The sequence below is a fragment of the Callospermophilus lateralis genome, chromosome 12, assembly GCF_048772815.1.
Source record: "Callospermophilus lateralis isolate mCalLat2 chromosome 12, mCalLat2.hap1, whole genome shotgun sequence".
NCBI lineage: Eukaryota > Metazoa > Chordata > Mammalia > Rodentia > Sciuridae > Callospermophilus > Callospermophilus lateralis.
Genome location: NC_135316.1, coordinates 29,582,184 through 29,607,857, shown reverse-complemented (window position 1 = coordinate 29,607,857; position 25,674 = coordinate 29,582,184). Strand labels below are relative to the sequence as shown.

Sequence of the window (25,674 nt, the reverse complement as noted above, 5' to 3'; positions counted from 1 at the left end):
CCAAGAGGTAGGTGTGGGTGTTGGCACCCAGTGGGTACACATAGGGTTTTCATTTAAACTGCAGGTGGGTGTTTCTCCATCAGCAATTTGTAGTTCAGTTTAAAACAAAAACAAACAAAAAAATAACTACTTATTGCATGTGTTTGCCACACAGAAGCTCCTTTAAGTAGAATGGAATCAGATTACAGGAAGGCCTTGGAATACCTCGGAATACTGACATGGAATACTTTCATAATGCAATAGATAATTGCTGTGTAATTTCTTGTGAAATCATGAAACCACCATTTTAAGTTTACCTTGGAAGTATTGTATAGCTTGTCTCAGGGAGGGAGACAGGAGCCCCAAACACTAGCTGGAGAGTTTTCTAGCTAGGATCTGCGATGAACACTGGTGAGAGTCGGGGAGACGTGTGTTTCCATCCTGGCTCTGATCCAGCACTTGTGTAGCTCAGTTTAATAACTTAACTTTTTGGAACCTCAATTTCTTCATGGGCAATTTGTAGTTCAGTTGGAAAACACTTATCGAATGCTTTCTGTATGTCAAGTATTATGATAGAATCTAAAAATAGATTCTGTCCTCCCCTGAAAGGAAGTCACTGTCTTTAAAGGGAAACAAAGATAAGGACAGTGAGCACAGATGCAGCATTATGATACAGCACCAATTTCCCTCTAATCTAGACACATACTGAAAAGTCAGCTCTATAAAACACATCTAAATTATAGGATAAAAACACAAGAATCATTAGCTTAGAAGGAACTTAAAGTCAGGAATATAGTTAAGGTCATGAAGGGGAAAGGATTAAAACAGAAAACTGCATCAGGTCATTGACAGGCCCAATTGAGAACTGTAAGCTGGGGTAGGAAGCAAAGCTTAGCAAAGCACCAGAGAATCAGCAATTATGGCTATTCTCCAGAAGGGTATAAAGTACTAAAGTTTTAGGGCAAGGGGGTTTAATATCTGCCTAGTAGTTTTTGTCTGGTTACCAACAGCAGAGGGACTACAAGGGAGGTAGTACTGCTGGTGGGTAAAAGTGAGAGGCCCGATGCACACAGCTGGATGTATTGGGACTTCAGTTTACTTGTCTGTAATTGGGTACCCAGTTATAGTACCAACCATATAGCATTGCCAGGAGGATTATATGAGTTGATACACCCCAAAAGGCTTAAATTGGTACCTGGCACATCAAGCACCACATTAAAGAATGTCTGGTGCTTCTGTACTGTTTTTTACTTTGCAAAGTGCATTTAAACATCATCATTTCATTTGAGGCTTACAACAGATCAGTAACAATTACTGTTGAGAATTTACAATCAGCCCTGAGAGATGGGTATTTATTATTATTCACATTCAATGGATAAAAAGACACAGAAAGTCCAAAAACTCACACTCAAATAAATAAATAAAAACTTTGCAGCACTGTCATTTGAAGGCAGGTCATCTGACCCCCAAACCATGCTTTTAAGTCAATGTATCATATAGCCATGCATTACTTAATGACTAGGGCACATTCTGAGAAATGCATTGTTATGCAATTCTATGATTGTGAACCTCCTATAGTGTTCCTACTAAGACAGAATAATATAGCCTAGGATACACCTGAGCCTTTGCTCTTAGGCTATAAACCCATACAGTGTGTTCCTGTAGTGAATACTGTAGGCATTTGTAACCATGAACCAATTTTATATCTAAACTTAAGAAAGGTACAGGAAAAACACGGAGAACTTTTCTACCGCATTTTAATCTTTGAAAAAAAAATGTTTTGTAGTTGTAGATGAACAACATGTCTTTATTTTGTTTATTTATTTTTTGTTATTATTTTTTTGCTACCAAGGAATGAACTCAGGGGCACTTGGCCTCTGAGCCACATCCCCAGCCCTATTTTATATTTTATTTCAAGACAGGGTTTCACTGAGTTGCTTAGCGCCTTGCTTTCGCTTAAGCAGGCTTTGAACTCAGAGATCCTCCTGCCTCAGCCTCCTACACTGCTGGGATTACAGGCATGTGTAATTGCGCCTGGCTCCGTTTTGTTTATTTTTATATGGTACTAAGGATCGAACCCAGTGCCCCACACATGCTAGGCAAGCACTCTGCAATTGAGCTGAAGCCTTAGCCCCTCCATTTTAATCTATGGTACCACTGAAATGTAATTATGTAGTTGACTGAAATGGCCATTTCCTCCCATTTGTCTAGTATTTATTGGGCACATAGGTGTGCCAGAGAGTTGTCTAGTTACTAGGATTGCAAATAATGATAGATCAGATTAGTTATTACATTGGTAACTTTTATTCAAGCCAGACAATAAAATGTAGTAGATGGTGATGTCTGCTACAGAGGGAAATAAACTGGGGAGGATGATATAGTTTTAAATGGGATGGTCCAGAAGTGCTTGCTGGGAGGGGTGCTGGGTGCAGAGGCAGCAAGCCCTGGGCAGAGGGCAGTGCCTGTTTTGTTTGTAGTCAGGACACCAATCAGGGCCAGAGCAGAATGGGAGGGGTAGGAGGCACAATGTGTGCCTAGGGAGGGCCTTGGGACTTTGGCTCTCTCTTCTGTGACTGGTTTTGAGCAAAGTAATACCTGAGACTGAAGAATGATGTAGCACCATTATTCTGGCTGCTTTGGAGAGAATCCTCTGTTGGGGCAGCCAGATTGAATGAGCTCCAGCCATGTACCCAGGCCTGGTGATGGGAGACCAGTGAAAGGTGGTCAGATTCTGGCTACCATAGCTACCATAGAAGTCAAAGGCAAACTTAGTTTGCTGGTGAGTCACACGTGGGATGTGAAGGGCAGCAGGAGGAGAATGACCTGTGAATATACAAAACATGTAAACCTGCTCAACTGCAGCTAGATGGGGAAAATTAAAGTTGAAAGAGGTCAAGTGACTTGCTCCAAGGGCATTTAGCTGGAAAGGCAGTGAAGCCAGGATATTTATTTACCCAAGTATTTGTTTTTAAAGTAAGTAATTTTATTTTGAATTAACAAGTAACAATTGTACAATCCTACATAGGATACAGTATGATGTATAGGTGCATTTATTGTGTTATGTCCAAATGAGGCAGTTAGAGTATTCATTACTTCTAGCATTTTTTATTCCTTTGTTGCATCCAGGGATTTTTTTATTCTATCCTTTCCCTTTTGCACACTGCCTGTCTCCCACCCCAGGCCCCTGCCCTGCCTCTCCCAGACAGTAAGGTCCAGTGACTACCTTTAATGTCTGAAATGTTATTATGCTAATGTTCTGAGTCACCTGATCTATGTGTTCTTGCACCTCCTTTCCACAGTGCTCAGTAGATACTCCTCCATGGTGTGGAAACCACTGCTAGAAATCTTTCTCATGACCCACCTCGTTCTCCTGTGTTTATGGTAGCAGCTCAGAGGTTTCAGTGTTCCAGGTCCATGTCCAGAGGGTTCCATTCTCATATCTCCTGTAAAGTTGAACGCTTCTTCAATGGGTTCTCTTCTCATTAGACTTGTTTAAATTGTGGATTGTGCACAATCATTACTTTTACTGATTTTCACAGCAACAGTCAGATTAGATGGTAGGACCCTCCCTGGGCAGATATTGTTTGGTTCTGTGAGGGAGAAAGTGCAGTTATCAGGGCTCTGCTCTGAGTGGGAGACCTGACACCTCTATTTTTACTGAGCTGCTGCTACTCTTCCTCTTCTTCCTCCCTCCCTCCCTCCTTCCCTTCTTCCCTCTCTCTTTCTTTCTTTCTTTCTCCCTTCTTCTTTCCTTCCTTCCTTCCTTCCTTTTTTTTTTTTTTTTTTGGCTCAACTGCAGCTAAAATGTGATAAGGAAAAATGCTGTTGGTTCCAGGCAGTGCCAGATCACTGTTGGCTGACATCTGAAGATTCCTGCGGCTTTGGGCCTCTTACAAACCTTGGTTTTGTATATATTGTGCTCAGCCTGGAGCACTAGAACATTTCAGACATTAAAGATAGTCACTGGACCTTTCTGTGTGGGAAGCTGCCAGGATTGGAGGAGGCTTTTAGTTTTAGTGCTATCTCTTTTTTAGGCTAAGATGTACTTGTGTGTGGAAAAAAATTATACTTGCTTCCCCAAACTTTCTTCCCCTAGCCTCCTAAAACACAATACCCCAGGAAAGTGCACTAGTCAAGGTAACCTCCAGTTCTTTTTTTTTTTTTAAAACATTTTTTTTAACACAATGCCTTTATTTTTATGTGGTGCTGAGGATCAAACCCGGGTCCTGCCCGTGCTAGGCAAGCGCTCTACCCCTGAGCTCAACCCCAGCCCAAGGTAACCTCCAGTTCTGACCTTAGGGGAGAAAGCGGAAGTTACACATTTTAAAAGGAGCCCTCCCTATGCTTGGTACAGGCTTGAGTATGTTTCTCTCACCTACACGCACACCCAGAATCAGACTGCAGAACCACCACCAGCCCTGCACTCCCTGGGGTGAGAAGTTCCAATAAGAAAGAGGGGGTGGGGAGAATGGAAAGTGGGTCCTGCTAGGTGGTGTCATCCTTGCCACCTGTTGGTTCAAGAGACAGACACAGAGTGGGTTCCCTGCCTTTGTCCTCCCTGCACTTCTACTGGAGTTCCACTGACCCTGCTGGGCCCCTGACAGTGCTGTCCTCTCTCCCTTGGTGAAGCAGGGAGAAGCGAGGGCCCAGCCAAGGCTCTGGAGGGCTTCCCATTTTGGTGCTCAGATCCAGGAACATCCCTTTCTCTGCAGCCCCATGTCTGAGGCATTCCCTTTCAGTTTCACTCCCCAGTCCCTGGGTAAGATTAGGGATGGGAACAGGAGTGGGGGGTTGAGGCGGGGAAAAGATGCTAGGCACCATGCACCTGCCTAGAACCCCAACTTGGTCCCTACTGAGAGCTGGAACTGGGCCAGTAGCATCATCAATTCATCCAGGGTTCACTGACTTTTCTGTATTCGCTGCACCAGCCTAGGCAGTTACACTCCAGGGGCACAGGTGTGCAGACCAGTGGGTACAGCTGGCTCATCCTAGGCTCACTATAGGGCTCTGGAAAGGAGGTGACTGCAGCTATGTTGTGGGATTTCCAGGTGGCAGGGGCACCCTGCAGTGGGGAAAGCAGTTAAAAAGCATGGGCTCATCAGTAGACGTGTCTGGTTAGAGTGCCCCTGACATTGTGTTCAAAGCTTGGGCACACAGGACAGGGGCAACCAGTGGAAAAGTAGCTGGAGCAAAGTGTGAAAGGAGTGGCTAGGGCCAGGCTGGGAAAGGCCCAAGCTGGCCAAGTAACCACTCAGTCACGGCTCTGTCTACCCACCATCTGCTTTGTGAGCATGGTGCCTCTGCTTTTCCAGCTTGAATTCTTTATCATAATCTTTATCCTGTCTGTATTTGGAGAAGAAAATCTAAGAATCCAGCACATGAAATACAGTTCACGTGGTTAATTTTTCAGAGTGTTTATAACCCCCATTGTTGCAAAGTCCTTCAGTAATTTTTCCTATTTTTAGTGTAAGAATTTGAGGCTTTGCTTAAAAATCCATTACTCTCTACAACACAGCCAAAGTGTTGAGGGAAGGAGAGGACTGAGGCAAGTAGGAAGCAGGGAGGAGGTCCTGGGATGGTCCAAGGCTACATGTGGGTCTGCAAAGCTACTGGGATGTATCCATCCAGCTGTGATGGGCTGGGAATAGAAAATGCACCTTGGATTTAGCAGCATATAAAAAGTTTTTTTAAAAAGTTCTTCAGTATAGAAATAGGCTTGTTCACAGAGAGTAAAGTTAGTAGAAATGTAGATTTGCAAGTCCAAAGTCAAGCAGAGCACAGCTGTGCTCTGATCTGTCAAGCCCTTCCTCCTTCCTTCTGTACTAGTTTTCTTCCTCTGGTATTCCTTTTTTAAATCCTTGTAGGAGCTTGGGGTTTTCTGAAATCATGTTGACTTCATCCTCTTTCTCTCTGCAAGCTTGAGCTTAACCTCTCCATCAACCTTGGACTTCAGTCCCCACAGCCCTTTCCCCAGTGCTTCACCTTGTTGCCACTGGCTCCTTCTAATCTCATTTCTCCCAGCTGGTTTCTCTGGCTTCATTCTCCTCCCCCTCCTCCAATCCTTCCTTCACATTATAGCAAAGTTGTTATTTAGCCCAGCCCTTGTCACCTTCAGTGCCATCACCACAATAACACTCTTGCCAAGCCCCAGCTGCTCATCAAGGATGCTAGGAGCTTGACGCATGTTCTGTCACTACATTCTTCAAAAAGAAGTGTGTGAAACTCAGAGAGATGAGTTGCTCAGGTCCAGGACCATGCCTGTAGAGGGTGAGGGCTGGAACTTAGCCCACACCTCAGCAACACTAGTATCTCCTCCCTCTACAGCATCAGCAGACCTCTATTCAAAAGCTGTCACTCCCTGGCTCAACCCTAAGAAAAGCCCCCATGGCTTGCTTTAGTCCTTGAGAGAGCCTCCACAGTGAGCCTCTCTCACCCTGCCCCCTCACTTTTCAGTCTCATCTGTCATTCCATGCATGAGTGAATACCATGGGGGATAATTTCCAAGACCCCCAGTGGATCCCTGAAATCATGGGTAATACCAAACTATGTTTTTTCCTTATATATGCATACCAATGAGAAAGTTTAATTTATAAATTAGGCACCATGAGAGATCAACAATAATGACAAATAATAAAATAGAGCCATTGTATATTGTAATATTATAAAACATGAATTGTTTTTCTGGAATTTTTCATTTAATATTTTTGGACTGTGGTTGACCATAACCTGGGAAAATGGAACTGCAGATAATAGGAGAACTTCTATACTACTGTCTGTGTAGCATGTGCTTCAGATTCCACTCTTTTGCTCTCAGTCAAAAGCCATCTGAGTATCATGAATAGATAGCCACTGCTTCTGTTTTTCTGTTTTATTACCTTCTTCCTGAAACTCTACCCTAGCTTACCAGAGTAATGTCCCTGGCCTGCTGAAGTCAAGGAGTATCCTTTGCTTAATTTTTTTGTCCCCCAGCACCTGCTACTCATCCCATTACAGAAAATAGTGATGGAGACATCCCTCAGCTTGTACAGAAGGTTCAAGGGTATCAATCTCAAAGAAGAAACATCTCCATTCAGTGACAGATGATTAGTTAGCATTGGTGAGAGAAAGCCTTTGTCCCAATATAGAAAATCTTGATAGCAAGGTAGTGAAACCAAAAATTCTACATGTATCCTTAAAAGGTCTGTCTCACCCAGGCAGGGTGGTGCATGCCTGTAATCCCAGCAACTCAGGAAGCTGAGGCAGGATGATAAGTTAGAAGCGAGACTGGGCAGCTTAGTGAGACCCTCTCTCAAAATTAAAGATAAGAAGGGTTGGGGATGTAGCTGAGTAGCAGAGTGCTTGCCTAGCCTGAGTTCAGTCTCCAGTACCACAAAATAAATGAATGCATAATAGACCTGTCTCTTGTAGTAAAGATACCATGTAATTCCAATTCTGAGAGTTCCAGTCCTTTTCATATGTGGACAATAGTAAGAATGAGCTGGGGATTTAATAGTACTATTGCCTTGCAGATGGAAGCAGAATACTTTTTAAAAGTGATCATAATTTTCAGTTTCTTTACTTCCTCTAGTATGTCATCATATTGCTTAGAAACATTATATCTGTATTTTTCTGTTTTGAGGCATAAATTTTCAACTAAATCACACATAGTTTACCTTAGCTCACAAAATAATTGTATTAGCAGTGCTCTCTGAAATGTCCCACTTCTCACTTAACAGAACCCCTGACTCCAGCTCCTCAGAATCAGTTGCTATTTCTGGATTAATAAATATGTCAGTAGATGTTTTCTAATGATTTCTTACTTGAGTAAGATGAAACTGATAATTTTCCCTGAGGAGTATGTTATCAAAGGTAGTTTATTTTGTCATATGAAAAAACTTGTTATCTATGTTTTCTTTTATTTTGTTATTATCTGTGCCTTTTCAACCATGCCCTTCCTCTCTCTTTCTCTAGTTTCTTCAGATGGAGGTACTGAGTCCTCTGCCTTAGTCGATGATAACGGTAGCGAGGAGGACTTCAGCTATGAAGAACTCTGTCAGGCCAATCCTCGGTATCTACAGCCAGGCGGGGAACAGCTGGCCATTAATGAGGTACCAGAAATCCACACAACAGTGACATTTATTGGACACTGGATTTGCAGGGTCCAGAACTACTTCAGAGGTTGCTATCTGATTATTTTTTGCTAAGCATTTTCTAAACCCTAGAACTCTGATTCCTATTTTGGGGATAGGGGTGTAGTTTGGTGGTAGAGCACTTGGCCTAGCATGTATGAAGCCCTGGGTTTAGTCCCCAGCTCTGAAAAAATTGGCTGGAGGGGTAGCCCAATGGTAGAGCATAAATGAGGCCTTAGGTTCAATATCTAGCACTGAAAAAAAAAAAAAAAAAAAAGCAAGCAAACAAAACATACCAAAAAAATAAAACCATGCATATACAAGAACAACACTGTGTTTTTTGCATTCGCCAGAAAAATGTCTGTGATCAAGCTTTCCAAGTAACTGAAGCTTATCCTTTAAGTAATTAGAGCAGCAATCGTTAGCACTCAGGTCTTGCTTTTTAGTTTATGAAATGCACTCCCATGAGCCAATTACATTGGCTCTTGTAATTTTCAACTGCAATCTAAAATGTAAAAGTTAACATTAGTAATGCCCTGAAATGGATTTTGTAGCAAATGATAAAGCTGGAATTAATCATGTGATTCTCACTCCCAATCTAATGTTCTTTCTACCACTTTGCAGCTTTAATTCTTTTTACAGAAATTTTTCTAGAAGGCAGGCACCTCAATCTTCGAACACTCTTAAGCAGAGTGTGTGGAGTGTAACTGAGGTCTGTTAGCCTCCCTACTGAGATCTCCTGTCATTATTCTAAACATGATATAAGCCAAGTATCCCTAAACTTAAACCCCCAAATCTGAAGCTCTTTAAGCAATAACATGACATTCAAAAAGCTTAAGATTTTGGATTTTGGATTAGAATTATCAACCAGTAAAGACTATGCAAATGTTCCAAAATCCAGAAAACTCAGAAATCTGAATCACTGCTGGTCACAGGCCTTTTTGTCTGTAAGAGCTAAGGGGAGGCAGAATCAACTCTTCCCAGTGAATGAGCCATGTCTGTTCTTGACTTTTTCAATAACTGTTAAATATCCCAAGATCAAGCCATTGTCTTTAATTGTAGTAAACTATAAAGTTGAATATCGAATTGGGAATTAGTATGAGTAATACACCTCTGGGAGAACATGTGCTGGACTTCCATTAACACATACAACTAACATTAGGATGCTAGGCTCCAACATCTGCAGAAACCAAATATTCCAGATATTCAAGGTTTTTAGTTAACTGACCTAGAGCTAAGTGAGCTGTTTATACAGTCCCCAATTTACAATGTTTCAGCCTTTTTTTTTATTTTACCATGATGTGAAAACAATACTCATGTATTCAGTAGAAATATACTTTCAATTTTGAGTTCTGCTCTTTTCAGGCTAACAATGCATTCCATCCCTCCATCCACCCACCCAACCAACCATCCATCCATCCATCCATCCATCCATTCTTTTTCACTTTCATTTTACAGTGTTCCGTGTATTACCTGAGCTATTTAACATATTATAAAAGGGTTTGTTAGATAATTTTGCCCAACTATAGGCTAACAGGAGTGTTCTGAGCATGTTTATGTTAGGGCAGGCTACGCTGTGATGTAAGGTAGGTTAGGGGTATTAAATGCATTTTGGATGTAGGATATTTTTAATTTACAATGAGCTTATGCGGAGGTAACCCCATTGTAAATCAAGCGGCATCTGTACATCTTTTAAAAGTGGATTTGGGGGCTGGGGTTATGTGGCTTAGTGGCAGAGCATTTGCCTCGTACGTGTGAGGTATTGGGCTTAATCCTCAGCACCACATGAAAATGAATAAATGCAGATATTGTGTCATGTATAACTAAAAAAAGTATATTAAAAAAAGTGGGTTTGGATTTTCTTTTAAGAACAGGTTGGAGATGCCCACCTGGTGCTTTTCCCCCAATATGTTTTCCTCTATTGATTTTTGTATAACCAGTGAAAGTAAGGATTGACTGGACGTCACCAGGTGTCTGAACAAGAACTAGGAGAGGTCAGGGTCACCAAGATAGAGCCCATACAGCAGCTCCCTTGCTTCTGCCTGTTCTCAACATGAAGCCTGTCCTGTCTCTGTTCCAGCTGATCAGCGATGGCAGCGTGGTCTGCGCAGAAGCTCTCTGGGACCATGTGACCATGGATGACCAGGAACTGGGCTTCAAGGCCGGGGATGTCATCCAGGTCCTGGAAGCCTCGAACAAAGACTGGTGGTGGGGCCGGAACGAGGATAAGGAGGCCTGGTTCCCTGCAAGCTTTGTCAGAGTAAGTGTGTGGCCCTTTGTGCTTTTTGGAAGTATCTGTGGTGGAACAGCGGACTCCTTTCAGGCAGCTCTCCCCCTTATTCAGGTCTAGCTCTTTGGTGATTTTTTGTTTTCGGTCCCACATACCAGTCAAACCTGTAAGAAACCAGGTTAGTCCAAATAAAAAATTTAATGAAGGTAAACAAATTATTTGGCAGTGCTGCTGTTTCTTGGAGTGTGTTGGCAGGGCTGTGGCTCTGCTAAGGCCATAAAGATGGAAGCTGTGACCAGATCTCATAACTGGTCACAGACAAGTGGGAAGCCATGAAGTCTTCACCTCCTCCTTCCTCACGTCACCTGTCACCTGTGTGTGCACTGCAGCTTCGAGTCAATCAGGAAGAGCTGTCTGAGAATTCTAGCGGTACACATGGTGAGGAGCAGGAGGAGGATACCAGCACAAGCCACCACAAGCACTCTGAGAACAAGCACCAGATGCGGACAAATGTCATCCAGGAGATCATGAACACTGAACGAGTGTACATCAAACACCTCAAGGACATCTGCGAGGTAAGGTGCAGGCCCCAGGGCCTTGCTGTAGGTCAGAGCCCATGGTTGCAGGACACGACCCCACCTCCTCCTTACAAGCACACTTTCCTATACTTCTCATTTCTCCTTACCTCTGCTCCTGCCCATCTAGCCCCTGCCCAGATCCATTAAACACCTGCTATCTACATTGCTGAGTTTAATGGGCTGTGGCTATTTTACCTGCTCTTGCAGCCAGTCCTTATTTATTCGCATACATATATAAATGAATCTATGTATACACAGAGATGGGGGTCTCGCTGTGTTGCCCAGGCTTGCCTCCAACTCCTGGGCTCAAGGGAGTCTCTTGTCTCAGCCTTCTGAGTAGCCAGTCCTCTTTAAAGGGCACTTTGCAACTTTTTCCTTCAGGACTTAACTCCTGGGAGTATTTAAAGTGATTGAACCCACTTGACTTTACAGTTGAAGGTTGTCACTTTCTCCAAGCCCCCAGTGTCTAATCACTGACTCATAGATGAAATTCAGAGTCGTTAGATATAAGTGAAAAAATTTTAAGCTTTATCCTAGGCTATATTTTATGGTGTCATGATATTCTCAGCTATCATTTATTTTATGTTCTTGTCCTAATTTTAGAGAACTGAACTTTAGCAGATGTGAGTCTGCAAGGCTCCTTTCTTCCCTATTGCTATGTGTCTTATAGACCTTGTCTGAGTATTCTGCTGAGCTCTGGCCTGCCAGGTCTGATCATTCCGGCTGTCCTACTGTGAATGCTGAGATCTGCACTATCAATTCAACTGTGACCATTCAGCACTAGATACAAGCTAAGGCAGAGTACTGTCCATTCTGTACTTAGACAATCTGCCACATGGACCTACTGATGTTTTGCTTACTTGTGCCAACCTTCTTATTCTGTGTCAATGTGTGGTGAATGAAGTGTCTTTAAAGTAACATATAAAGACCACCGTATGACTCAGCTATCCCACTCCTTGGTGTTTTTCAAAAAGATCTAAAACTGACATATCACAGCAATATAGACACCTAATGTTTATAGCAACACAATTCACAATAGCTAAATTATGGAATCAACCCATAGCCTTATCAGTAAATGAACTGATTAAGAAATTGTGTTCAGGCGTGTTGACTCACTCCTGTAATGCCAGCGTCTAGGGAGGTTGAGACCGGAAGATCTCGAGTTCAAAGCCAGCCTCAGCAAAAGTGAGGTGCTAAGCAACTCAATGAGACCCTGTCTCTGAATAAAATATAAATAGGGCTGGGGATGTGGCTCAGTTGGTTGAGTGCCCCTGAGTTCGATTCCCGGTACCAAAAAAAAAGGAAAGAAATTGTGGTGTATGAATACAATGGAATTCTACTCGGCCATAACAAAGAATGCAATAATGGCATTTGCCAATAAATGGATGGAAATGGCGAATATCTTGCTAAGTGAAATTAATCAAATTCAGAAACTCAAAAGTCAAATGTTTTCCTTCATATGCAGTAACTAGAGTAAAGTAAAGGAAAGGGGCAGAGAAAGATAAGATTACATAAGGAACCAATCAAATATAAATAGATAAATGAAATAAAGTCTGAAGGAGAAGAAGGGAGGGGAGAAGAGTAAAAGGGGAGATCATGAACTGAAATCAAATCCCATGCACCCGACTACTATATGTAACTGTAAAGCTCTGATTAAAAAAAAAGTCACAAAAAATAAAATGGCATTTTAGGAAAATCAGAATAACTGCTAATCATTGTCAAATATTTATCATGCTCCATTTCTTTGCCTCGATTAACTCAGTTACTAAACATTTTTATTGGGCAATCCTGTTAGCCCTCTAATGCAGATAAGGAAACTGAGGCAAGAAAGTAAAGTGGTAGAGTTGGGATTTAAACCTAGGCAGTCTGTCCCAGAGCCTGCACTCTGAACTATTGCATTGTGTTATTATCCTGTTAAAATTCATACCAAAAGTAAGTGGTATGTATTTTATTTAAAGGTCAGTTCTGGGACTGTGGTTGTGGTACAGAGGTAGAGTAAGAAAATTAATTAGCACTCTTAGTTAGGGCAGTCCTCTGATTAAAGTTGTACACATTTTTGCTGTATAGTGAAAGTGGAATCCTTGTGTTAGATGTCCTTGGCGTCTTGCCATGATTGACAATGAGCAGAGCTGCATTAGCTATTCAGCAAGCAGTCACATTCCATGTTTGACAAGGGTTCTCAGCTGTGCAATGGAATTAGGGATGGGAGAATGATTGTCTTTAAGAATTTAGATTAGTGTGACAGTACTAATTTTTAAGCTCTGGTATTTGAAACTAGTTTCTGGAAGCTTTAAATCCAACCACATGAAACTTTTCATTTTTCTTTTTGTGTTTTTTTTCCCCCCTAAATATTTATTCTGGGGTGGGGATATACTCAGTTGTTGAGCACTTTCCCAGCCTGTATTAAGCCTGGGGTTTGATCCTCAGCATTGCATTTCTTTGACCTTTCAAATAAAAAAGGTTTCTTTTGTATTTTGCAGGGCTATATTCGACAGTGCCGCAAGCACACGGGAATGTTCACTGTTCAACAGCTAGCCACTATTTTTGGAAACATTGAAGACATTTACAAGTTCCAAAGAAAGTTCCTGAAAGACCTTGAGAAACAGTATAACAAAGAGGAACCTCACTTAAGTGAAATAGGATCCTGCTTCCTTCAGCATGTATGTTACCGATGCTTCTTTACTAATAACATCTGGTTAAGTAATAATTTTAAAATGCGACTCCACTAAAAATAGGAGTCTTTTTTCTTTATTTTGGTTTGTCGCTGTAATTGTTTGCTTGATTAATTTTCCGTAGAATAGAGATGTCACTTGTAAAATTAGGTTGGGTGGTTTCTCAATACCCCAAGGCAATTTTTTCAATATCTTTTTGTTCAGTTTGGGATTATATTTGGAGTAATAGTATCCGTTAAGTGTCTGTTAGGTTTCAAGCACTGTTTTTCGAGGTTTCTCATTGGCTCCTCTACATTCATTAGGTTGATATGATTATCTTCTCCATTTTACAGATGAGGAAACCAAGGCCCAGAGAGTAAATGACCCAAGGTCACACATTACTAAGTAGTTGGCATGTGACATTGTGATTGTTTCAAAACATTCCACTAACAGTGACATGAGTTTATCATTATTTACCAGTGATTGGCTATTACTATTTTATATACTAAGATTTCAGGAAAAGACAATTTTATTTCCAGCCAAAATATCAGGGAATAATCATAGTAATAATGTTAGTGACAGCAACACCACTTTTTCAGTTCTTGGGTTCTGGGCCTGAGAGCTTTTGAGCTGTTTCCTCAGGGTGGGTAGACCTTAAATCGCTGATCATCATGTTTTGGTGTGAAGATGGGCCCTATGGGTACCTGGAGCTTGTCTAGGGCATTATAATAGACCTGTGAGGTCAGAGTAGCAGGTCCTTGTAGAGGAGAAGTAAGAGAGGCTTCAGAGGTGAGGGAATTAACAGGAGAGCAGGCTGGTGAGTGTCCTGAGGGCTAGAGAGAATTGCTGCTGCCACCAGGGAGGGTACTGGTGAGGGACTGGGAGATGGGAAAAGAGATATATCAGAAGGGGTATTTTTTAGGAAAGTGTGACAAGTGGTTATAGGTGACAAAGAAAAAAACATTAGTCAGAACTGCCTTACAGGGTTTTGAGTCTCAAAAATTAACAAGTAGCTTAGGAAAATCTGTTTTCTAGGGAAATAGGGGCTTAGTTTGACATTCTGTGTTTGAGCACACTCAAGCCTCCACCATCCAGCAGGGCAGGGCCAGGCATGGGAAGGAAGGAAAGGCAGCTCTGGTGGGGGCTGAACACTTGTGAGTATACTGCCCAGTGGGTGAGGGTCAGGCAAAGGCAACATTCAGGGATGTGGAGCAATGCCCAGGGACAGGGCCTTGAATGCAGATACCCTGTTGACCCAAAAGGGTGGAGGAAGGGAGGGAGCCCACAATACAGAGAGGAGAAAGGGAAGAATGCAGCTCTGAAATCCAGAAAGGTAGATGGTCTTGATGGTCTTTCTTGAGGCAGGAAAGTGACACGTGTGAAAATCAGGCCTGGGAGAAGTAGGCAGAATTGTGGGGAGGGGAGGAGGTGAAGGAGGCATGGAGTCAAAGAGTGTATCAGTGAGCCGGGCACCGAGAAGCATACCTATAATCCTCGCAACTCCAGAGGCTGAAATAGGAGGTCTCAAGTTCAAGACTAGCCTGAACAATTTGGCGAGAACCTGTCTCAAAATTTAAAAAGGCTTGGGGGGCTATAGGTATAGCTCAGCAGTAAAGCATTCATGCGTTCAATCCCCAGTGCCCCTCAAAAATAAAAAGATCTTATCAGAGAAGTAAAGAAGAGCTGGCTAGAGAGAATCGGGTTTCCAGCAACACTTTTTTCTCTGCCACTTCATCTACAAATCCAAGCTGGGTGAAGAGGGGATGGCAGAGGTCCTGCTCCTCCATCTTTCCATGACAGAAGCCAGAGCCTTTGCCAGTGCCCATTGCTGTTGCCCAGGTGTGGAAGCCACTACACAATGGCGTAGGTCACCTTGTGTCTCATGACCTGTCCTTGCTGCAGTGATCCTTCCTCCTTTTCAGGAGTGTCCCCTTAGATGACCCAGAGTCACCCATAACCTGATAAGGCTGCTTTCCCCCTCCAGCAAGAGGGCTTTGCCATCTATTCTGAGTATTGCAACAACCACCCAGGAGCCTGCGTGGAGCTCTCCAACCTCATGAAGCAGGGCAAGTACAGGCACTTCTTCGAAGCTTGTCGCCTGCTTCAGCAGATGATTGACATCGCCTTGGATGGGTTCCTCCTCACGCCAGTGCAGAAGATCTGCAAATACCCTCTGCAGCTGGCAGAGCTGCTCAAGTACACCACGCAGGAGCACAGGTGAGGGAGCTGCCATGGGACCTTCAGGGCAGATGGGCAGAGATGGCATTGCCCTGAACCTGTGCCTAACCAGTGTTTCTGCAGTGGCTGGGACAGATGGATATAAATGGCAATCTTTAGAGCTGTTGGTTTTTAGGGTAAAGGTTAGTTATGTTTATGACTGTCAACTATTGAAAATTCTAAAGAAAAAAAAAAAAAAGAAGAAGCCTTATAGAGTATTTGAAGAGGCTCCAGAATAGGCATTTTTAGAGATATAAAAACATAAGGGTAATTCTTAAACTGTGTCATGAGTGTGTGCAGGTTTTTACTATATTGTTATTTCTTACCATTTAGAAATACTGGATGAATATTTTTTCGTAGTAGTTAATGAATTCATTGGTTAAGTAGACAGGTGTGACTATAGTGGTCGCCCTGTATCTGAGAGGGAGACATTCCAGAAACCTCTATGGATACCTAAAACCACAGATACTACTGAACCCTATATAGATGCATAGACTATGTTCTTTCCTGTATCTACATATCTGAAAAAGTTTCATATATAAATGAGGCACAGTAGGAGATTAACAATAACAATAACAAAACAGTTATAACAAAAATACTATAATAAAAGTTACCTAAAGCTTATGAATTATTTCTGGATTTTTTCATTTAATGTTTTCAGAGTAAGGTTGACCATGGGGAACTGAAACCACTGAAAACAACTAGATAAGGAAGGACTGATTAACCTGGATAAGGAGGATCACTGTACCAACCTGCAGAGTATAGAGTGTGAATCATTCTTTTGCCTTCTTTGCCTCTGAATTCTTGGAGAGACCAGGCTTAAAAAGGGAAGCTTTTATAATAGATTGGAAGGTGAAGAGTAAGAGATGGCCACTGAACACTAGGCCTAGGTACTAGACCTAGTTTAAAGAATTAGAACCAAAGTGTGTGTGTGTGTGTGTGTGTGTATGTAAGCGCACGTATCTTTCTGTCTCCAGTGGAAAAGTCAGAAAAGTTCAGTAAGAAACACAAATGTGGATGTCAAGAGAGAGCCACTAATTTGTGAAAGTGTTTTTTAAAAGAATGAACAGGCATCATGACAAGGAGCTAGAGAAAATAGATAATTCAGAAGCAAAGCCTCCTTGAAAAATATGCACAGGCAGCTTACTGCATTCCAAGGTAGAGAAGTTGTAGTCCAAGTTCACCCCACTCTTCAACAGTGACTTTTCTTTTTCTTTTCCTCTTTTGTACTGGGGATTGAACCCAGGGCACTTTACCACTGAGCTATGTCCCAGATGTTTTATTTTTTATTCTGAGATAGTATCTTGCTTAAGTTGCTTAGAGCCTCAAAATAATTTATAAATATATATATGAACTGTTCTGCACACACACACACACACACACATATATGAAACAGATTAACAAAATATATGAAATAAAGTGGCAAAAAGCCCATTTCTTTGTCTTCAGTAAAACAGAGCAAAAATTCTAAAGAAAAAGAGAAGCCTTATATTCTACTTTTTTTTCCTAGGATTGTACCAAAAAATTTACTTTGCACCCTTTTTCTAAAGACCTCTCTGGGGCATTCAATCCTGTTATTTTGACAGCCCCCATGTATCATTTTTGTTCCTCTTTTCTGCTCTGCTTCTGTGGGAATAGTCCTGTGTAAAGACAGTGAGATCTGCTTTATGGCAAATGTTGGTATTTCCAAAAAAAAATCTAAAACTGACATATCATAGCAATACATACAGTCACATAATGTTTATAGCAGCACAATTCACCATAGCTAAATTATGGAATCAACCCACAGCCTTATCAGTAAATGAATGGAGTTTAGCTGTGTTCTGTAGATAGACAGCAGCATCTGCTTTCAAGGCTTTTCTCCCTTGCTGTGCAGAAGGATTCTAATTCAGTCCATTTGAGTTAACCCTGTGGCAGTGTCTGTCCTGCTAGTCACCATAAGAGACTGAAAAGTTCAGCCGTCAGCTGGATGGTTGGTTTACATATCCCCAGGTCATCAACGCTAAGCTAAACCTGACTGTGACACTTTCAGACACCGCTGTGTTGCATCCTGTGTAGATTAGAACTGTGGTTTCAGTGTTTTCAGTACTTATGGTTTTAGAGGCATGGGGATGAGGACTAGCTAGGAGGTTATTTTAGTTTGACTGCAGCATCCAGAAAACACTTCTTAGTGTTTTCTAAATGAAGACCTACTGGTGAGACAAAGGTTCTGTGAGCACAGACACAATTCCTCACTTAAGACTGTGGCTTGTATCCTCTCATGGCCCTTCCTGAATAGGGGAAAGAGAAGACAGTACTCTTGAAATGGTTAGAGTGATTTTTAAAGTACTTTGTATAGCAGAACTGGCTATGTCAAAATCAAAGCAATAATGAAGACCATTCTTTCTGTATTATCAAAAATAACCCCTAGTCACCATGACCAAAACTTAAGTTTTCTTGTGGCATTTACTTTCATTCATTGTGATTTCTGGGAAGTGAATGAAAACATTCTTATTCCAAAGAATTCTGAATTGCATTCCGTCAGCTTCCTTAACCTATGCAAACTGTAGTCTATTCATGGGGAAACAAGGAGAAGGGAACAATGGCTATTATTTAAATGCCACTTTGTCTAGACTATTAGTGTACAAATCAGGGATCCAAAGCATTATTTTGTCAGTCCTCATTTGTGAGTTGTGTGTTATGTGATTGAAATTAACTTCCCATTTTGCAGTGATTACAACAATATAAAGGCAGCCTATGAGGCCATGAAGAATGTGGCCTGTTTGATCAATGAGCGTAAACGCAAGCTGGAGAGCGTCGACAAGATTGCTCGCTGGCAGGTGTCCATTGTGGGCTGGGAGGTAAGTGGACTATCTCACACACACAAACACACACACACACACACAAAAAAAAATGCCCCTCCACTCTTTCCTGCACCTTTGACCTGGTGATGATTTACTTGAACATCCTGCGATTGACACTTTGTTTTTGGCTTTAATGATATACATTACTATTAATGGTCCTTGTATTTTGAGGCACTGTTGATTCCTAAGTTGAGAAGGAAATTGTTACCTACCCCATATGCCACTATGGGCGTTATATAATACAAATGTACTGTCTGTTTTAGCCAATAATAATCATCTAAAAAATATGCCTGCTGTTTTATTTATACATACCTATGTTAAATACATGTATGCTTGCAAATAGAGACAGTAGTTAGAGCCTGTATTTTATTTACCTCATGTCTGGCACTGTTCTAAGCCAGTTACATCTATGAACTCATTTAATCCTCTTAGCAGTCCTATAAAGTAGATAATGTTATTACACCCAATTAGCAGAGGAGAAAATGGAGCACAGAAGGGTTAAATGTCTTGCCTGAGGACACAAACAGTAGAATTCAAACCAAGCAGGCACCTGGCTGCAGAGTCTTTGCTGGTAACCACTGTGCCATAGCTCCTACGAATAAGCCAGCCACACTCAGATTGTTTTTAGACCAAGAAGAATTCTTCCTACAATCTCTTCATTGGTCAAAAGAACTTATTCTCCCAGAGGATTGAGAGTTTGGAGTGAGGAGTTAGAAGTTTAATGGAAGTAGACTGTAACCGTGAAAGTGGGAGAGAAATACTTACGTTTCAAAGACTTTTTTTTTTAGATTTTTTGAAGTTTGGACAGGCCTCAGACTCCCTTATTTTGTATGTGAAGAATCTAGGGCACAGAGTTGCTTCAGGCAAGTAAATAGAAGAACTATTTTGGAGTTAAGCTCTTTTGCCTCCAAAAAATATTATGTATGACTGGGATTAAAGGAGAGTAAAATCTTATAAAACAAAGACCAGTGTCATACCAAATATTATAAAGTAACATTGGATTAGATCCAACCTAAATATTGTGGAAGTGTTTTTCTTTTTCATTTTGGACTGACATTTAGGGAATAATTTAGTGTCAGAAGTTTACTAATTACTCAGTGGCAATTTGCTGCCTGACCTTTGTTTCCAAGACCCTAGACAAGTCAGGGAGCTGTGATGTTTCTGACTCAAAAGCCTACAGGAGTCTGTGGCACCACACTGTGTCCCTGTACTGGAAAAACCTCCTTGATGCTTCCTTATTCTTGAAGGATCAGTCTTATTCAGCTATCACTTGAGATCTGAAGCTATCACTTCGGGGGTCCTGCCTGCCTATCTGTGCAGACAGGCAGTGTGTGGTCTCTGGATTCCCGTCTCTGGAAAATCCAAGAGAGATTATAGGTCTGTGTCTCAAAAGACTCAAAGGAATCAGAATTAGAAGATCTGAAAGTGTGTTTTCATCCTTCCAGGGATTGGATATTCTAGATCGAAGCTCAGAATTGATTCATTCAGGAGAATTGACCAAAATCACTAAGCAGGGCAAGAGCCAGCAGCGGACCTTCTTCCTGTTTGACCATCAGTTGGTGTCCTGCAAGAAGGACCTGCTACGCAGGGACATGCTGTACTACAAGGGTCGCATGGACATGGACGAGATAGATCTTGTGGATGTGGAGGATGGGCGGGACAAGGACTGGAACCTCAATGTGAGAAACGCCTTCAAGCTGGTCAGTAGGACCACAGACGAGGTTCACCTGTTCTGTGCCAAAAAACAGGAAGACAAGGCAAAGTGGCTGCAGGCCTGTGCGGATGAGAGGCGTCGGGTGCAGGAGGACCAGGAGATGGGTAAGCAGCCCTGGGCACCCAGGGCTTATCAGCCTCTGCTTTCTAGCTTCATTTTCTGCCTCTCATGCTTGCTGTGTTCCCAGCCCACTCCCTCAGAGCTAAATCCCACCATTGGGAAAAAAGAAAGGATTTGCAAATTCTAAATACTTCTGACCCAAGATGACAGAAGTGGTTCCTGCAGACAGTATTTATTAGATATTTATGCATGTTACTCTGTTCCACATTTATAGAGATTGTCTCTGAAAGACCTTGGGATGTGGTTGCTTTTATTATGCCATTTTTACAGATGAGAACTTGAACCTAAGGAAGCAGCCCACTCTTACCATGTGGCACAGTAGCATTTAAAACCAGCTTAGCGTGATGTAGATACCGAGTGTACTATGGCAACCCCACCCCTACCCCCCACCACCCCAGGCCATTAGAAGTACCAGATGATTCTTGAGGCTTCAGCAGTGCAGAACACTTCAAATTTACATTGCTGACTCCATCTATCCAGACCCAATTCTGCCTCTTATGTTTTTCTGTTGTTGTCACCTACGAAATATGCTCCATACGTTGCAGTTAAAGCCATGTTTGTTCATATTTGTTATGCTTGTACAGGTTGAGCATTCTTAATTTTAAAATCCCAAATCTAAAATGCTCCAAAATTAGAAACTTTTTGAATATCAACATGACGTCACAAGTGGAAAATTCCTCAGCTGGCTCATGTGACCTGTTGCACTCAGAAAGCAGGAACACTAAAAGTACTATATAAAATTACCTTCAGGCAATGTATGAGGGGTTTATGAAACATAGTGGATTTTGTGTTTATACTTGGGCACTGTCCCCAAAATATGCCGTTGTGTTTGTGCGAGTATTGAAAAATCTGAAATGTGACACATTTCTGATCCCGAGCATTTCAGGGATACTCGACCTGTACTGCTGGTTTGTCTTCACAGTCTCTCCTGATCTTGAGCTATTGCATGGCCCCATGAGACTGAAGCTTCCATGTGGCCTTAATGATGGTAGCACCCACAATCTCTAAACCCAAGTTTCAGAGTCCCCCAAACACTAAAGTCGTGAGTGCACCTTACTGAAGGGAAGTCAGGGTGCTATAGGGACTGAAGGTCCTTAAAGATGAAATTGGTGAAAGAAAATTGTCTCTGCAGCCCAAGTCATTCCAGACTGCAAAGATCCTGGGGTCCAGGATGGAGCTCAGGGGCTACCCCGCTCATCCTCACCCGCTGCTGGGAGGGAAACCAAGTCATCCCCATGTTGCATATAACCAGTTGCTGTCTTGAGCCTTGGCTATGGCTTTGTTCTCACTCATGGGAGGTTTTTTGTGGGTTCTTGTTTTAGAGTTGAAAGGATTTACAAGTCAGGCTAAGCCATTGTCAGAAGCAAGAATATATTCAGAGAGAAGAATGAATGAGGGGAATGAGTAGGGGGATGAATGAATGAGGCCAGGAAGGTTGTGAACTGGGTGCTTATGGGATGAAATGGGATCCAAGCCTCTGCCCAGGACATTATGCCAGTCTGGGTACATGATACTTGGGCAGACGCTGAAGGGGGAAATGCCAAGGGGCCACAGTATCTTGCCTGAAGGAGACATCAGTACCAATCAGGGACAGATGCTGGTCATGGGAAGGGAGGGTCATGCAGAGTTGGAGTCTGGGTCCCAAGAGTGACTCAGGGCTTTATTCGTTGTTTTTGGTAGTAGGGGTTGAATTCAGGTGTACTTATCACTAAGCTACATCCCCCAGCCCTTTTTATCTTGAGACAGGCCTCAGTAAGTTACCTAGGCTGACCTTGAGAAGTGAAAGCAGAGCCCAGATGATGTCCAATCAAAAGAAGTACCTGCCTCCAGGGGGAAGGCTTTCTGCTTCCTGCTCCCTGCTAGAGAAGACAGGGCCAGCACCAACTGCTGCTCAGTCTTCCACCTCTCTCTGAATCTCCTCAGCTTTTCTAGTGTTGCTTATTTTCATCCAGTTCACCTAGAACCCAGACACCAGACACCCTTGTTCCTTTGCTGCAGAACTTGAGCATAAAGGACACTCAGGGCACACATGCACATAGCTGGAGTAGAGTCCAGTACCCAGTCCTCCAACAGCACTTTTGTTCAGGTAGAATCAAGGCCTTATAGAACTCCCTCTGCACACAGGGAGCAAACCCTGGGCCCCTTGGCTGCACTGTCTCCTCCTAGGGCCTTGTGCAGTAGAGTGGTGAGGGCAACCACTTGTGAACACTTGCCCAAGAATGTCTGGCTTTACACAGAGTCTCTGTGGTTATTCATAGCAACCCATTTTATTCTTGGTGATGTCTGGCTTTGGAGCCACCCTAGGACAGTCTTTCTACCCTTGATTTTGCTTCAGATTGTGGTGCAGGTGTTGCTCTGAAACATCACGTTTTGAATATAGATCATATTTGTTTCTTAATACAGGAATGGAAATTTCAGAAAATCAAAAGAAACTCGCCATGTTAAATGCTCAGAAGGCAGGACATGGAAAGTCAAAAGGTAAGGCTTGAAGTAGCGTTGATCTCCTGAATGTGCATTAGTATCAGAATGAGAGAAGAGGGGGCAGTTATTAACTTCTGTCAAAGGGACAGACCCAAGTAATGGTCAATTGGAGATGGTCTGTATTTGGTTTATGTTGTTTGGGTTTTGGTTTTTTGTTTTGCTTTGTTGTTGTTTAAAAATCTGGGGGTACTTTACCAGTGAGCACTTCTCTGCACCCCCTCCCCTTTGATACTAGGGGTTGAACTCAGGGGCACTCTACCACTGAGCCACATCCCCAGCCTTTTATTGTATTTTATTTAGAGACAGGGTCTCATTGAGTTGCTTAGTGCCTCGCTTTTGCTAAAGTTGGCTTTGAACTCATGATCCTCCTGCCTCAGCCTCCTGAGCTACTGGTATTATAGGTGTATGTCACTGCGCCCAGCATTTTAAAAATTTCTATTTGTTCTTTTTAATTACATACGACAGTAGAAACTATTTTGATAAATTTATACAAACATGGAATATAATCTTACTCTAATTAGGATCCCAGTCTTATAGATATACATGATGTTGAGATTCACTGTGGTACTATTCATATATGAACATAGGAAAGTTGTGTCCAGTTCATTCTGCTATCTTTCCTATTCCTATCCGCTCTCCCTTCCCTTCATTCCTTTGTCTAATCCAATGAACTTCTAGTCCCCCCACCCCCCATTTTGTGGGATTGTGTATTTCACTTAATATGATAGTCTCTAGTCCCATTCATATACCAGCAAATGTCATATTGTCATATTCTTTATGACTGAGTAATATGGCATAATATATATATATCATATTTTCTTTATCCATTCATTTGTTGATGGGCATCTAGCTTGGTTCTATAGCTTAGTGATTGTGAATTGAGCTGCTATAAACATTGATATTGTTGCATCACTGCAGTATGCTGATTTTAAGTTCTTTGGATATATACCAAGGAGTGGTATAACTGGGTCAAATGGTGGTTCCATTCCAAGTTTTTTGAGGAATCTCCATACTGCTCTTTAGAATGGTTACACCAATCTGCAGTCCCACCAGCAATGTCTGAGTGTACTCTTTTCTCCACATCCTCACCAACATTTATTATTACTTGTATTCTTGATAAGTGCCATTCTGATTGGAGAGAGGTGAAATCCCAGTGTAGTTTAATTTGTATTTCTCTAATTGCTAGAGATGTTGCATCCCAAGCCCTTTTAATGTTTTATTTGAGACAGGGTCTCATTAAGTTGCTCAGGGGCCTCACTAAGTTACTAAGGCTGGCCTTGAACCTGTGATCTTCCTACCTTATACTCTCAGTGGCTGGGATTACAGGTGTGCACCACCGTGCTTGGCTGAAGTTGATTTTGAATGTGGGTGCAGCAAATGTCTCTGAGCTGGTACCTGAGGTTCTGCAGACCTCATAATTCCTTGTACCCTTCAGAGAAAGATGCTGATACCCACCAGGTCACAAGAGACTCTTTCCTCTCTGGGCATGAGGAAGAAATCTGTACATTCAGAGCATCAAGAGAGTTAAACATAAAAGAGTGAGTGGAGTTTATTCAGTGTGAGCCTCTTCATATAATGCACATTAGAATTGCCTGGCAGGGACATGAGGACATCCACACCAGACCACACACCTGGGTCCTGATGCACACACACAGATTATTCCATAAAGTACTAAGGATTTAACCAAGGGTACTTTGCAACTGGGCCATATCCCTAGCCCTTTTTTATTTTTATTTTTTTGGTACCGGTCATTGAACTCAAGAGCACTCCACTACTGAGCCACATCCCCAGCCCTGTTTTGTGTTTTATTTAGAGATAGGGTCTCACTGAGTTGCTTAGTGCCTCGCCATTGCTGAGGTTGGCTTTAAACTCGGGATCCTCCTCAGATCCTCAACCTCAGCTTCCCCAGCCACTGGGATTACAGGCATGTGCCATTGCGCCCAGCCCTTTTTTATTTTTTTGAGGCAGGGTTTCACTGAATTGTTAGGTCCTTGCTAAGTTGCTGAAGTTGGCCTCAAATTTGCAACCCCCCTGCCTCAGCCTCTTGAGCTGCTGGGATTATAGATGTGTGCCACCATGCCCAGCCATTCAGTATTTTTCTACTTGAGAAGACAAAAGCAAGATCAGTTAAATCCAGTGATCTGATAGGCCCTCAATTAATTGGCTAAGATTACCAAATGACACTTAGCACTCCCCTACTTTCTCTGTGCACGTTTTTCCCCACTGAGTATCTTCAAGGCAGAAAATCCATTTTATTTTTTGTATCTCTCGTAGTGGCAGGTAACTAGAAAATATGACTTGGTTAGAATATGTTAGTCTCTCTCTCTGGATGTTCTACAGGTCATTCTCGGAGCAGCTAGGTTTCTAAAGACTGAAAGGAGCACTGACATTTTTGAGTGAGATTACCATATTGGGCACTTCTCCTGGGTTCTTCTTTCATCCTCCCCATCTCCCTGTAAGATAAGGAAAGCCCTGTGACAAGCTGGGGCAGGAGTGGATTCTGAACCAGTCAGCTTCTGAAGGCTCTCTTTTATCATTTTATGTTGACTTACTTTCTTACCTTTGATCTTTTAGTTAATTTTAATAAGCCTTTTAATGACCTCTGTACAGATATAAAATACATACCCTGATGAAGCAGGGTTCAAGTGACTAGGTATCCCTCTTTGAAACATTTTACCTATATTGACTCATTTTATTCTTTATAACAATCTGGTACTGTTGTCCCCTTTTTAGAAATTAGGGAACTATGGAAT

General features: G+C 42.1%; 1 protein-coding gene across 2 annotated transcripts in view; it reads left to right on the top strand.

Moving 5' to 3' along the window:
- Spata13 (spermatogenesis associated 13) overlaps positions 1–25,674 on the top strand; it is an 80,323-nt gene that overhangs the window by 50,111 nt on the left and 4,538 nt on the right. Inside the window, exons 4-11 of one of the 2 annotated variants that reach the window (XM_077110675.1) lie at positions 7,930–8,066; positions 10,168–10,347; positions 10,707–10,892; positions 13,376–13,555; positions 15,531–15,763; positions 18,474–18,603; positions 20,052–20,424; positions 22,844–22,918. In XM_077110675.1, the coding sequence (XP_076966790.1) occupies positions 7,930–8,066; positions 10,168–10,347; positions 10,707–10,892; positions 13,376–13,555; positions 15,531–15,763; positions 18,474–18,603; positions 20,052–20,424; positions 22,844–22,918 (1,494 nt within the window). Of the gene's footprint in view, positions 1–7,929; positions 8,067–10,164; positions 10,348–10,706; positions 10,893–13,375; positions 13,556–15,530; positions 15,764–18,473; positions 18,604–20,051; positions 20,425–22,843; positions 22,919–25,674 lie in introns of those variants that run through there. The other variant, XM_076872134.2, reaches the window with a different exon arrangement.